The following is a 15914-nucleotide window of genomic DNA, read 5'->3' on the forward strand; positions in this document are numbered from 1 at the left end:
CTAAAAACCTAATTTTAAAAAGTAGTTGGTTTTTTGGCCTCCAAATTTCCATTTAAATTAATTTTGCCTAATGCCCTTGTTTTCAAACGTACCTTCCCTTCATTTGCCCTTGGCCAAGCCTCTATTTCACCACACACAAAGTCAGTTATCCATCAACAGGATGTGTACATGCACATTCCTGAGCAGAGGAACCAGCAAACATTCAATGGAATTTCAAAGCCAGGAGCTGCTAGAGGGCTGGGAAAGGAGACACCAGTATGCTGTGTGGGAATAACGTTCCAAACTCTTCAGGTTTTCTCTGTACTGGGGCCTGATCGGAGCACAGTGGGGATAACAGGAGCACAGAATCAGAGACCAGAAAGGCAGGGAAGATGGGTGGGCAGGGCCAGAGAGAACAACAAGGGGCTCACCCAGGAGTCGAGATAATGTGGAGAAACAGCAGTCTCTGGGAGAGCACAGACATGAGAAGGGTCTTCTCAGTGTACCTGGTGTTCCCCATACAGCCATTTTCTAAGAGAGCATTCCTGAACAGGCAGGATGTGGTTGGAGAGTGGCAGGAGGGAACTGTAAGCTTTTATTAAGCAACTACTTTTGTACATAACATATCCAGGGATGAATAAATCTCTTTTACCAAGGAGAGCACATTGTAGGTAGGGGAAAAGGAATGTAGCACTCACTTCTAGCAAAACAAGTACAGAGTAAAAAGAAAATGTGATGATACTACAGAAGGAAGAGAGTTTTTAATTTCCAAGTGGAATGTTTTGGCTTTATGTAAGCAAAACAGAACCAAAGTAATTAAAATACAATAGTTGGCTACAGTATCTGTACATAGAAGCCCAGTACTACCAGAAAAAACACCGACTGGGCACCAGAAGACCCAGGTTCTAAACGCAACCCAACTGTGTGACCTTGGGTAATGACATCTAACTTTTCTGGAGCATCATTCTCCATGCATAAAACGGGAAGAATACTTGCGTCATTTATACAATGAAATCTATTACGCCACTAAAAAATGACAGACACCTACATGAACTAACCTAGAAAAAGCTCCAAAATAAGTTAAAAAAAAATCAAAACATAATGCTAAGTAATAGCATTTATTATATAAAATGGTGCCATTTATGGAGTAAATTGATAATAAACTGATCAGATGGACATATATGTATAAATGTGCACATAAATACCTGAGAGGGAATTGGAAGGATAGAATGTCAGAGGTTATGTTTGGGTGGGGGGTAGAGGAGAGCAGCTGAATTTTCACAATCTCTATCTCTATCTCTACCATTAGAACGCTGTGCAAGAAGAAGGTGTTCATGTGATATATCCTGATGTCAAAATGAAGGGCCCATTGAGTTGGGTTCTTTAAACTTCTTTTTGAAAGAGCAGCTGAGCACTTTCTATACTTGAAATCCTACTCAAATTCCAATACGTGAAACAAATTAGGAAACTACCAGGGAGCCATAAAATACAGCTTGGAATCATCTAGTCTGGGGTTTTCAAACTCATACTGTCAGTCTATATTTTTACTGTATTCCATCAAATCGAATACACCATCAACTGTAAGGCATCATGTTATTTACGTACCATTAGGAAAGAAAATGCTGACAAACTATGACACACCACTGAATTAAAGGTGTATCTTGATTTCAGAGATGTTAAAATATAGAAAAGATGTGTAACTGGGAATTGGTGAAATATGGTATTAAGTCAGTGATCAAAATTAGAGACTCATTCAACACACACTGTTCACACATCACATCATTATCTGTAATGATTAAGCTACAACTTAGCTTCTCTACTGAGTCTATTGCTTGCTAGGCTGAGCCATTTTCCAGACAGTACATTAAAGCACCGTCCACTGACTATGTCTAATATCAATACAGCCACGACACACTGAGGCTAGATAAAAATTTACTTTTAAATGTTGCCTAAGATATATCAAGGATTCTCAACGATGCTCAAAGCCTGTAGTGTCATGCAAGGAGCGCAGACTGGGGGGTGTTCTTCCCCACAGGCCAGACGCAAGGACTAGGGCATGGGAGTTCTTAGCCAGGAGTCTCTTTCTTGCTTCAAAGCACATCATTTTTTTTTTTTTCCGCCTATTCTAGGTACCTCGTGTAAGTGGAATCTACAATATTTTTCTGTCTATGTCTGGCTTATTTCACTAAACCTAGTGTTTTCAAGGAAAGCACATCATTTTTATTCAGACTACAACCTGGAAAGTTATTAACAATCTTTCGATTCCTACCTTTCTTTAAAAATTATACCTTTTTCTTCAATGATATCCTAAGGAAATTAACTTCCCAAATTGAATTTATGCTACTGAAGCATCATTTCCCTTATTAAAACTTGCCAGGAATAGATATTACTAATGTGTTGTTGCTCTTCTGTTATTGAAAGGCTTGGGGGAAAAATGTTTCAGGAACCACCATCTCCTAGTTCATTTTTGCTTAAAAATAAAAGCCTCAAGCCTCTCTTTATATTAAATTAACCAAATTTGGACATTTTCCTTCAAATATAAGTTCAGCTCAAAATGACTGGAAACCTCTTTCCTAGCTAATGGCTCTCTGGATTCCAACAACCTTATTCTTGACAATAAAGTGCCCAGGAAAGAATGGTTTAGATGGCAAGTCACACTTTAATTATTTCTTCTACTTATATCCTGAGATTTTTTTTCATTCCTAGTGACTTTACAGGTCAAGGGACACTTAAAAAGGGATAGATCCATATTAAAATGATAAAAATAAACTTAATAGCGTGTAGCTTACCAAATACCAGCCACCACCATAAACAGTGTTGCGATGTGCTGAGCGTGCACTCTATACCAGCTCTGGGCCAGGCACCTTACACATGTTCTACGTTCCTTCCAATGGTTCTTCAAGAGAGGCCTTTTACAATGAGGATGAGAACAGGGAGGTTCCCGGGAGAGGCCCGGGAACTTAGGCCTGCTGAATTCCAAAGCCTGTCTCAGGCCTTCACACTCTGCGGTTTCTTACAAACAGGGTAGAGAAGGGTCCTGACCAAGTGGAGATAATACCACCTTTCCATCATTTTGAAGAAAATTACATGGAAAAAACCCATAAAAACACATGGTTCTTCCACATATCTACCAGAATGGTTGAATTGAAAAAGACAAAAAATACCAAGTGTGGCAAAGATATGGAACAAAGAGAATTCCCATAGTGCTGGTGGGAGGGTACATTAAGACACCGTTTTGGAACAGTGTTGAACATATGTGTGCCCTCTGCCCCAGCAACTGCCCGCTTAGATGTGCCCAATGGATGTGCAAACGTATGTTCACCAAAAGACAGGTATAAGAATGCTCTCAATAGCACTCTTTATAAAAGCTAAGAACTGGTAACTATCCAAATGTCCATCAACATCAGAATGGATAAACAGACTGCAGTCATACTATTCGGCCATGAGAATGAATAGCCTTCAACTACATGTAACAATATACAGAATGTTAAGCAAAAGCCAGAAACAAGAGTACATACCATATGACTCCATTTACACAGAGTTTAAAAACAGGCAAAATTAATCTATGACATCAGAAGCTGGGACAGTGTTTCTCTTGGTGGTGGTGGTGAGGGGTGGTGAATGAAAAGGCACAGAACGGGGGATGCTGGGGTGCGGACAGTGTTGTTTCTTCATCTGGGTGTGTTCCCTTTTGGTAATTCATTGAGCTGTATACTTAAAAAGTGCACAGTTTTCTGTATATATGTTATACTTCAGGAAAAAAGTTCAAAACAGCAACAAACAACAAAACCTACAAGGTTCCAGAAATGGCAATTCCCTGGATTATCTGAAGAACCATCTGCATCATTTGCCAGCTTTTTCAGCAAAGCTATCCACTCTGCTAGGTGTCACAACAGAGAACAGCAAAAGTATCAATAACTCCCTTCCAAGAGGGAGGACTTGAGGTCAAGGAAGCAGAGTCTACTAAATAGATTAGGCTATTTTTAAGACAAGAGCAATCAAGAAAGAATATCTCATTAGCAGCTTATAATTACTTCCAAATCCCAATACAGACTACAACCTATTAACACAATTTTTAAAAATGAAGTTTATAAAACCATGAGCTGTTCTACTTATTTGCCCAGACTCACGAGAAATTGAGAAAGAAACATTAGGCTGGCCAAGGATTTTATACATTAGCTCTTTTTTCCCAAAGACTCTACTCTTCTTTGAAATCTTTGAGTCTAAGAAATGTGGAACAGGGTCATTAATGAGTAATTTCCTAAGATAAATGACTTTAGCATCTATTTATTTTGGGGGCTAATTTAATTGAAAAACTGGGTTTTAAATCAGGAGCAAATTTGTAGATACAGGGTGTGTCAAGTTACCCTGCAGGCATGACACACTGCCAAGCTGCCCACCTTTGACCCAGACTTCAACAGAATGATGGTCTAGAAGCCAACAGTCCTGGATCTCACCAGCACATTACACATCTCTCTAAGCCTTAGTTGTCCTATCTCCCATGAGAAAAGAATGCTAGCTAGTTAAGAAACAACTTCTGGGGAAACGATTTATCAGGAAGCACTGGCAATATGACTTGAAATGTCTAATGCTATAATTTTTGTGACATTATAATTTTTAACCTGCACCTCCAAATTATCTGAAACTACTTACTTTAAAACAACAGTAAGGGATGCCCATTATGGGCCAGGTGCTTTATGTTATCACTAATCTTCCCAATAATCCCATTTCACCAATGAAGACATTAAATGTCTGCAGGGTTAAATAACTTGGATGAGGTCTCAGAACTAGTCAGTGGTGAAGCTAGGATCTGAACCCCAGGGCTGTTCTCTCCCCAACACCAGCGTGGTAAATGTGTGGTTAAGTCACAGCTCCCACTGGCACAAGGACAGACATCACTAATCAAGCAAGACACTCTTTCCTGCTGATCCCAAGATGCAGCCTCAAGTCCCCCCTCAGGAAAGATCTCCAGGATAAATAAGTGAAAAAAGCGTGATATAGAACAGAGCATATAGTAAAATAACTTTTGTGTAAGAAGGAGGGAAGATAATATATTGCCTTGTATTCATATAAAGAGACTCTGGAAATATTACACAAGAAAATAATAAGAGTGATTACTTCCAGGGAGAGGCAAAGTGGGGAGGGAATGAGCTTCTGGGGACAGGGTACTTTAGTTCTTGAGTCATATGAATACATTGCCTTTAAAAAAATTAGATTTTAAAGAGGAGAAACCCCTCAACTTAGCACCACCACCAATCAATGAACACTGCCAATTAAAATAAACCATATTAAACATACCCGCTCTAAAAGCACACTGTTTCAACATATCCCTAATACTCTGGTTAGCACAAAGTTAGCTAAGGCCAAATGATTTATTCAACAAATATTTCTAGAGCATCTGATAGGCTCCAGGGACTCTTCTAGGCACTGGAGATATGAGTAAACACAACAAACAAAAATCCTTACCTTCATGGAGCTTACATTCTATTGTGAGAAACAGACAGTAAGCAATATAAAGACATAAAACATATACAATGGTTTAAAGTGAGGAAGTGCTAAAAAGAAAAATATAGCAAGAAAAGGGGATATAGAAAGTCCTGAATGGGGAAAGGTTGGCTTGGATTTCAGATATCAAGGCCCTGGAAGGCCTCACTGAGACGGCACTGGGTAATATTTGAAGAAAGTGAGGGAGACAGCCATGCAGTTATTTGGGGGAAGAGCCTTCTAGGCACAAGCAACAGGAAGCCCAGAGGACCTGAGGCAGGAGCAAGCCTACCTGGTTCATTCAAGGAACCTGTGACGAGCCTGTCTGGCTGGAGCAGCAAGAGCAACAGGGAGAGCAGAACAACTTGAGCTGGGAGAGGCAACAAGACCAGGTCAGGTAGGGACTTAGAGGTCATGGTAAGACTCTGGCTTTCACTCCAAACAAGATGGGTGTCACCGGAGGATCCCGAACAGAGGAGTGACACGATCTAGCCTGTGTCTTAATAGCGTCACTCTGGCTGTTGTGTTGAAAAGACTGTACCAGGGCAAAAGCAGAGAGACCAGTGTGGTCGACAACCTCTAAGATGGCTGGCTCCCAATAATCCCCACTTCCTGGGATCCGAGCCCTCGTTTAATCCTCTCTCCTTGAGCATAGGCTGAATTTAGTGACTTACCTTGATCAAAGTAAAGCAACAGGATATTACTTTCAAGATTAAGTCATGGAAAGACCGTAGTTTCTGGCTTGGGGGCCCTTTAGCTCTTCCTTGGATCCCTCACTCTTGCTCCAGGGGAAGCAAACTACCATGCTGTGAGCAACACAAGAGAGACCCACATGACAAGGAACTGATGTCCCTAGCCAAGAGCCAGAGAGGACCTGAGGCTTGCCAAGAGGCACGTGAGTGAGCCTGGGAGTGGATCCTCCCCGAGTTTAGCCCTGCAATGAGTGTTGCCTCAGCCAACATCTTGACCGCAGCCTCAAGAGACCCTGAACTCTTTCTGGTAAACGCAGCTAAGCTAAATGATTGTTTTCAGCCACTATGGTTTGGAGTGATTGGTTACATAGCGATAATGGAAATAACCACTTAGGAGGTTAGTCCAATAATGTGAACAAGAGATGATGGTGACTTGGACCAGAGTGGTAACAGCAGAGGTGGTAAGAAGTGGTTGGATTCTGGGTATATTTTGAGAGTAGGGTTAAGTGGATTTGCCAACATGTAAGAGAGTCTAGGTGAGAGAAAGGGAGGACAAAAATGAATCTGAGGTGTTTGATCTGAGCAAGTGAAAAACTGCAACTGCCCTTTATAAAGATGATAAACTCTGTGAGAAAAGAAGGTTGATGCCAGGAGGGAGTTGAGGGCAGTTGCTACCATGACTCAATTCTAAACATGTTTAGCTTGATGGCTCTGAGACCTCTGAGTACAGCCAAGAAGACCACTAGAAAAATGAGTCTGGGGGTGTTTGGGGCTGTGATGTAAATTTAAGTCTTCAAGTACATAGATGGTATTTAATACCACAAGCCCAGATGAGATCAACGGGGCATGACTGAGGAAGAAACAAGAACAGGTCAAGGACTGAGCCCTGGGACACACAAACAACTAGGGGTCAAGGAATTTGAGGAAAATTCAGCAAAAGAGGCTGAGCAGAAGCAGCCAGACATGTTGGAGGAAATCCAGGCAAACGAGGGCACCTGGAAGGCAATGAAGAGAGGGCTTCAAGGGGGACACAGTGATCAACCGTGCCAGGACTGTCAGTAGTCAAGCAGACAAGCATTCTCTGACCTCACAGTTTTCATCGTGGTTTACCTTCTGGACTCAACCTACCTCGCTTTCTTGAGTAAAGTCAAGGGCATCTTCTCCCGATGCCAGCAGGGTGTGGAGGATCCGCTGTTTCACTTGCTCCCACTCAACCAGCATTGACTCTCGATGGTACTCCTCAGCCATGCCAAAGGTCTGTTGGAGAGGAGCAGAGAGAGATGACCCAAGTGAGAAGACAAAGAACACGGTTTCTCTTGAAGCACAACAGAAATTCAAAGCCCTCCAGATCTGCCATCTTTCCATAAGTGGAGCAAAAGCAATCTATTTTAAATTATCCTTAAAGAATTTACTGACAACTGTTTGCAACATGCCTTATTTCATCAAGTCTAACACATTAAATTTTTTTTTAATTGTGGCAAAATGCACTTAACAATAAAACTTACCATGTTAACCCTTTTTAACTGTACAGTTCAGTGGTATTAAGTTCATTCACACAGCTGTGCAAACATACCACCATACATCTCCAGAACTCTTTTCATCATTCAAAAATGAAATTCTGCACCCATTAAACAATAACTTCATTCCCACCCTCCCCCAGTCACAAGCAACCACCATTCTACTTCTGTCTCTATGATTTTGACCACTTCTAGGTACCTCGTGGAAGTGCAATCATACAGTATTTGTCTTCTTATGTCTGGCTTATTTCACTTAGCAAATTGTCCTCAAGATTCATCCATGTTATAGCATATGCAGTCTCGTTCCTTTTTTTTTTTTTTTTTTTTTTTTTTGCGGTACGCGGGCCTCTCACCGTTGTGGTCTCTCCCGTTGCGGAGCACAGGCTCCGGATGCGCAGGCTCAGTGGCCATGGCTCACGGGCCCAGCCGTTCTGCGGCATGTGGGATCCTCCTGGACTGGGGCACAAACCCGTGTCCCCTGCATCGGCAGGCGGACTCTCAACCACCGTGCCACCAGGGCAGCCCTCGTTCCTTTTTAAGGCTGAATAATACTCCACTGTATGTACACACCACATTTTGTTTATCCATTCATCTATCCATGGACACTCGAGTTGCTTCCAATTTTTGGTAATTGTGAATCGTGCTGCTGTGAACATGGGTGTACAAATATCTCTTCTAATTCCTGCTTTCAATTCTTTGGGATACATATCCAGAAATGGAATTGCTGGATCAGATGGTCATCCTATGTTTAATTTTTTGAGCGACTGCATAATGTTTCCAAAGAGGCTGTACCATTTTTCATTCTCATCAACAGTGCACAAAGGTTCCAATTTCTCTACATCCTCTCCAATACTCACTATTTTCTGGGTTATTTTGATTGTAGCCATGCTAATGGGTGTGAGGTGATAACTCATGGTTTTGATGTGCATTTCTCTAATGAGTAGTGATGTTGAACATCTTTTCATGTGCTTATTAAGATAAATATCTTCTTAAAACGTCTGAAATTAGGCTACATATTACAATTGATAGCATGTCAAAAGCTTAAATTGAAGTACTTTTTCTTTGTAGTACATAAAATAATGACGGATTATAAAGTCAATGGTATCTTAAGATTTAACGAGCCTCTAAGATAAGACAAAAAGTAAGATTCTCCCAGTGTCTATTTTTTTAAGAAACAGTAATATTTTCATATGAGGAAGCAAATCAGTAAAAGAAAAAACAGAGCCTTTTGCAATTAGGTTTCCTATCAGTCTTCTCAAAGTCACTACTGAAATGTCTGGCAAACCTCACATCTATCTGCTGGTGAGACAGCAGGTTGCCAAAACAAAGGCACTCAGAAGGAAAAGAAAAAAGAGAAAGAAGGAAAACAAAGAAAAGAGGAAGGGGGGCTTCCCTGGTGGCGCAGTGGTTAGGAATCTGCCTGCCAATGCAGGGGATATGGGTTCAAGCGCTGGTCCGGGAAGATCTCCCATGCCTAGGAGCAACTAAGCCTGTGCACCACAACTACTGAGCCTGTACTCTAGAGCCCGCGAGCCACAACTACCGAGCCTGCGTGCCACGACTACTGAAGCCCATGTGCCTAGAGCCCGTGCTCCACAACAAGAGAAGCCACTGCAGTGAGAAGCCCGTGCACCGCAACGAAGAGTAGCCCTGCTCACCACAACTAGAGAAAGCCCTTCGTTGCACGCAGCAATGAAGACCCAACACAGCCAAAAATAAATAAATAAAATAAAACTTAAAAAGAAAAATCTAGGAGAGTGGTTAAAAAAAAAAAAAGAAAGATAAGAGGAAGGGAAGAAGGGAGGAAGGGAGAAATCACACACACACACACACACACAAAACAAAAAACAAGAAAAGAAAAACCCCCAAAAACGAAAGCAGAACCAAAACCCCTCTGAGGAGGAGATTAAAGCAACTTATAGAGACATACTGAATCATAACCATTCTTAGCCTATTATTCTTCAATTGGCAGACCAGGTTTCCCATCAGCGTAAGCCCACTTCTCAAAAAGCCATTTCATTTACAATCAGACTGGCATCTAATTAGGCAGCACCAAGGGAATGAGTATTAGTAACGCCTGCTTTACTTTGGCAATGCAGATAATTTATACTGATAATATTCATATATATGAGCTCTGGGAAACTATCAGAAAAATCATATACTCTTTCTACAAATGGGATGTTTGAGTGTGGACCAATATTTATTAAAATGTGAAAAAGAGAGCAGACACCCACAAAAATGATTAGGAAGAGGGTTGGCACATCTTGCAAATGTGATTTGGTCCATCTATCAATGGATCTCTTTTCTAATATGTAATGTGAAGACAAAAAAAGAAATGACTATCAAAAACTTTAAAAACAGTCTTTCATCTGGTTTTCTTCTCACTGAAGGTCAGGCAGAATGGACCACTCCAAGTAGCCTGGATTGAAAAAAATACCCGGAGAAAAATCATTTTCTCTTGCTACATTAGTGACCTTAAACACGAAAGCTACGCATTTTGAACAGAGAAAAGTATGCTGGAACAGAGAGGTGGGGTAGAGGGGAGGGGAAGAGGTAGCTTCCCTAGAAGCTATCCAGAAATAGTGCACATGTTGAATCACATTTCTTCTAAAACTCTTCCATTTAGTGGGCATCCACCTCCTTAACCTTGAACCTGTCCCAGAAAGGGAAAATAAGAGGGCAGGAGGACCAGGGTGGGTTGAAATAAGGAGGTGGAGGGCTGGCATACCATACAGCTTTCCAAACTTGCAATAGGAAGTGGGGCACTGACTAAGTCCTGCCACTGACCCAGGACACCACAGTGTCACAAGAATTTTTCTTAAGGGTAAGTTCTCTGGCTGATAAAGAATGGCAGAGCACTAAAGGTAACTGAAGAAAACACAATCTGTCTCAGAGACACTGTTGATGAGGATGGCAGGGGCAGACTTCAGGCATCACGTAAGGGTCAGGGCGACAACAGTGGGAATTAACCATCCCCTGTTAATCAAGCTGCCCACCCGTGTGCCAAGAACTCCTGCTTCAAGAACACAGGAAATACTCTGAAAACTGGCAGCTTTCTGGGCTCAAATCCTCAGATGTATCTGAGGAATATGCCAGGCTACTCATTTAGAAACAGCTCCACAACCTGAACAAACAGCACTGTCGTTCCATTCATCATTAGTGTGATAAGGAGCTTCAAATAAAAATAAATGGCCCAACATTAAAATTCTCTTCCCTTCACCATGCCACCCCCAGCTTATCTTAATTACATTAGAGATAATGGAACATCCAATTTGTGGGCTAATCAGGGATGATCAGCCACGCATCTGCCCTCTTCCAGTCTATTCCCTTTAGACCCACATCTGAACCACCAGATTAGGTGCAAAGAAGAATGTCACCTAGAGGAGCTAATAAGAGAGAATCAACAGAGCTACTCAGAAGAGCTAAGAACTAAGACAAAAGGAGGACAGTGAGGGTCTGAGACAAGGTGAGAGACAGGAATAGCAGGGATAAGGAAAGACAAACCACAGAAAATGACAAAGCAGTGGAGAAACTATTATAAATTAAATCCGGGGACTTCCCTGGTGACACAGTGGTTAAGACTCTGTGCTCCCAATTCAGGGGACCCCGGTTCGATCCCTGGTCAGGGAACTAGATCCCACAGGCATGCTGCAACTAAGAGTTTGCATACCACAACTAAGACCCAGTGCAACCAAAAAAAAAAAAGATTGTCATTGTCAAGACAGGCAGACCTTAGATATGTTAAAAAAAAAAAATTAAATCCGAATCTTTCAAGTTATGTGGGGAAATGTATCTCTTTGAACATAGTTAAGAAAGGAAGGCAGGGAAAGAACTGGGCAACTGAATTAAGAACAGGTGGGGAGCACTCGAACCCCATTTTCATAAAGGGAAGAGGGCAACCTGCTTTGACTTCACACCCACTTATTATTGAGCTGTTGCTGGCGTTTAGAAACTCTACATATGTTCTGATAATGTTGTTCTGTTTTTGCTGGGATGCACCAAATGGGAAAAGATAGTACACATTTGTGGTTTTGTAGCTTGTTTTCTTGGCATTTCAGCAGGATATTGGCAAGTTATTCAAACGTGAAATTACCACCAATAATGCCAAAAAGCTGCTCACCTTTTTGTTTGAAAATGATTCTTGTTCAGCAGCAGCCTCTGGTGTCCAGACAGGTGAAAGGTTCCCCCCCCAGGGCCAGCTCCCAACACCGGAACATCTCCCTCACAAACACATATGCACACATTTTGCACTGTGGTATGTCACTTAAATGTTTTGGCTGGCTGCACATTTAGTCTCAATATGGCACAACGCTCTGAGACTGCCAATTTCAGAAACACATTCCGCAGGGTAAATGGATTAATAAGGCTCGGTGGCATTCGACAATCCTAATTTAATTTCATCGGTCCTTTACAGCAGGAGAATCAATGTTGGTGAGTAACTCACTCCAAGTGTGAACCAAAAAAAACCTTAAAAAAAATATTTTCAAATCTGGATCAAGTGAATTTCTCTATTTCTAGGAATAAGTACTATTGCCAAAAATATAATTAATTAAATTTTAGGGAATTTTACTCTGATAATTAAACATATCAGTCATTTAAATAATGTCTCTGAAATATATTCTTATAAATTAGAGCTGGCAAGCCCCCCTGCTGCCCTGTCTCACTCATATCAGCCCTACTCAGACACTTCCACCTTATATGGACTATATTAATAAAGCACACTGAGAAGCAGCATTTTTTTTTTTTTTACTTTCTTATTTTTTGAACCACATAAGTAATACACAAATACATTTCACTTGATCTAAGGCTTACATAAGTAAACAGCAAAACAAAGATTCCCTTCACCCCTACTCCCTTGCAGAGACAGCTACTGCTTCCAGACTAATGTGAACCCTCCAGCCTCCTTCCTGGGAAAAGCTGCATTTTTAGAACCAATTCCACATGATCACTAACCTTCCTCCTCCCTCCCCAAAAGACCCCGGGGGCCTGAAGATCTTACTCCATAATGGAATGTATTGGAAAGGTTTTGATCTTTTAATCCTTGTCAAACAAATGAAGATAACTCACTTTAGTAAAGTAAATGATCTTTGACTATCTTGAGGGAATGCTTGTTGCGAAATATTGCTGCACATACAATGGCTGTTCTGGCTGACTTACTTACTATCCTCTCGAATATCAAGATGTTTTTTGTTTGTTTGTTTCAAAGAGCTTGGAGAAATTGTTAATTTAAAAGGTGGTGTAGAAAGTCAAATTCTGTGATAAAAGGAAAAGAAATTGAGGAAAATTATCAACATCATAATTGCTTTTCTGAACTGCTGATTCAGTAGAAACCAAAATACCATTTATACTGTAACAATGAAACCAAAGAACTGTCTGGCCCTTCCATTTTATGATTAACTTAATAATTAACTGACCAGCCCAGTGTTTCAGATGCAGTCACTAAATACACATAGAGTTACGAGCATGGTATTTTCCTCAAAAATGGTTCCTGTAGAACTCCCTCTGGTGAACTATCAAGAGAGCTGGGCCTGGAACACAGAATCCAGCTTCTAGAACCTCCACGCCCCAGTATACATTGCTGCCCTCACAACAGTATACATATACATTTGGGTTCATTTCTTACCCTCTTCCGGGACTCTTCGATGGCAGACAGCAGGGCATTGTCCTTTTCATTCTTTAGGAAGCCCTAGGAAGGAGAGAAATGACACAATTTAGGTTAAAATTAACAAAATTAACCTTCAAATAATCAAAAGCACACTGTGGGAAAAAGAAGAAAAACACCTGTAAGGATATCTGCTACTACCCTGCCTACCTTCACCCTCACAAAACTCTCTCAACTTGAATATGGCCCATATTATAGATACAGCTTTGGCTATGCAGCCAGTCACAGTGCCTGTAACAGTTCCTCGGTCTATATTTCTCTGTTGTTTGCAGTTAATTCTTCAATTTCTTCCTAACATTGAGGAAGGCATCAGCCATCCCTTTGGGTGTTTTTCACTTGTTTGTCAATGGCTGGGATACCTGAAAAATCATTTATTTATGCTTTTCTTCTGGGGTTGTGCTATGTGCACTCCCTAGTTCAGGCCTGATGACACCTGCTGCTTATTTAATACAGGTGGGGTGAAGAGGAACTGGCCCACAAGGCTGGTTTAATACACACAGGGTTCACTGTCTGCAAAATGCGACTTCATGATAACACAACAGACCTAGTTTTACATAATGGTTCCCCCATTTACTACTTGCATGGGTGACGATTTTACACAAGTCACCCAGATTCTCTCAACCTTAGTTTATTCATATGTAAAATGAATATTAAATGAGACAATGTAATCAAGTGCTTGGCCCAAGGCTCAATACATGTAGCTCGAGCATTAGGATTGATTAGATCTAGATCTGTTGGCGACATTAAAGAAAGATGCCCAGGGTGACTTCCTAGTTGCTATTCATTGTCCTCATTGCTCAACCTGAGATCCTGGGGAGGAGGGCAAAGGACAGATGCAGACAGAGTGGGCTTCCATGCCGATGCCTTGCCCTTCACACAGGGTTCTGAAGCTTTTTCCCCACAGCCTGGGAGGTAGGGGCCAAGTAGGAACAAGGAAGATGATACATTAACTAATAAGTAGAGATCAAACTCTTGGTTGTAATATGAAAGATTCTGAGTCACCCTATACATTAGATCCACTTACACTACGGAATGCAAGGTACCTGCGGTCAAGCACACTATGGGTGTATTTATACATGTCTCAAATCATCTGTTTTTTCAGAATCATGTTTTTGCTCTTTTTGTTTTAGGAACTCTTTGGGGGAATATAATACAAAGTAGAATTAAGCTAAAGTTTTTAAAGTGACATGCTAAATTTTAAAACATCTGACAGTTTTCTTGAAAGCTTACTGTCATGGTTAATTGATTTATTGATCACTTATTTATATTTCAACAATTGTAACATTTTAGTATATTTTGTTCAAACAGTTGCAGATTAATTTATTGATCACTTATTTATATTTCAACAATTGTAACATTTTAGTATATTTTGTTCAAACAGTTGCAGATATAAGGCTGTGATTCTTAAAACAAAACAAAACAAAACAGGGGTAGGGGGCTGGATAAAAGTGGGGACATATATTTAAGTAAAATATTACTAATCTTCACAGGATTCTCCACATCTATTGTCACATCCCAACCTGGGCAGTGCACTGGAATGGACAGAGACAATGGCCAGCAGCTCGGGAACAGTTCCCTCATGGGCTCCTCCAGGGCAGTCCCTGAGGCAGCTCTCAGGCAGCTCTGAGGACACGACACAGAGGCTGCTCCAAACACCTCTACTGATATTCGGTGGTGGGGGCGTGGGGGTGGAGGGAAGCTTCGGCCACTTGCTTCTAACATAATGGCCTCAATAAACCAGAGCACATAAAGCTAGGACCCCACGTAATCCAATCAGACGGGGGCAGCTTCTCACCACGTGTCTGTTTCTGGCCATTGCAAGGCAGCCAGACACGAAATCGTGGGAAGGATTTTAATGGACCTTGTTCATACCCTTCGCAGCAAATGATTACATCAAGTCAACAAATCTTTATTATGATTTCCCTTTGTCTGAGCGGGTCTTCAATGGCTAAAGCTAAAGGCTTTAGTGTCACAGTTTATAAACAAAGCTATAGAACTATTATCTTCGACTGCTGTTCCTGAACAAAGGGCACAGATTGTGCTTTGTTGCACCTTTTCATGGCCGCTGCTGATGGTCAGAGTGGTGGTGATAACCACTGCCTGACAAGGCCTGGTCTCATTTTTTTCTTTTTGGCTGGGGTGGCAGGGACTTCTCTGCTCATCCCAGTGACCAGCCCATCCCATTCTTTTAACTGCATCCGTGTCAGCGTACAACCCATATATACATACACACAATTCAAACACAAATGCAAAGCAATAATCAGACACATTTGTTTAAAAGCAACATAATATTCTGTAAGAAACACAATTTCAAAATTTCTAAGAAATGAAATTTCAAGTAGTGGTTAAGAAAGAAAAAGAAGAAAAAAAGGCATTGCTTTGGGGGCAGACTACTCTCTTCTTTATAAACCTACCTTCCAAAAATCTCACTTAATAAATTAGATGGGGCTTCCCTGGTGGCGCAGTGGTTGCGCGTCCGCCTGCCGATGCAGGGGAACCGGGTTCGCGCCCCGGTTTGGGAGGATCCCACATGCCACGGAGCGGCTGGGCCCGTGAGCCATGGCCGCTGAGCCTGCGCGT

The 15914-nt window shown here is 41.4% G+C and overlaps 1 protein-coding gene across 6 annotated transcripts in view; it reads right to left on the reverse strand.

Moving 5' to 3' along the window:
- The window catches only part of NUP93 (nucleoporin 93), a 105457-nt gene that overhangs the window by 26033 nt on the left and 63510 nt on the right, over window positions 1-15914 (reverse strand). For 3 of the 6 annotated variants that reach the window (XM_007129600.3, XM_028477576.2, XM_007129599.3), the window contains exons 4-5: window positions 13296-13358; window positions 7284-7412 (exon numbers count right to left, since the gene is read on the reverse strand). In XM_007129600.3, the coding sequence (XP_007129662.1) occupies window positions 7284-7412; window positions 13296-13358 (192 nt within the window). Of the gene's footprint in view, window positions 1-7283; window positions 7413-12829; window positions 12926-13295; window positions 13359-15748; window positions 15870-15914 lie in introns of those variants that run through there. The other 3 variants (XM_055078932.1, XM_055078933.1, XM_055078931.1) reach the window with 3 other exon arrangements.

This window comes from Physeter macrocephalus, chromosome 17 (genome assembly GCF_002837175.3).
Source record: "Physeter macrocephalus isolate SW-GA chromosome 17, ASM283717v5, whole genome shotgun sequence".
In the NCBI taxonomy this organism is placed as follows: Eukaryota; Metazoa; Chordata; class Mammalia; order Artiodactyla; family Physeteridae; genus Physeter; species Physeter macrocephalus.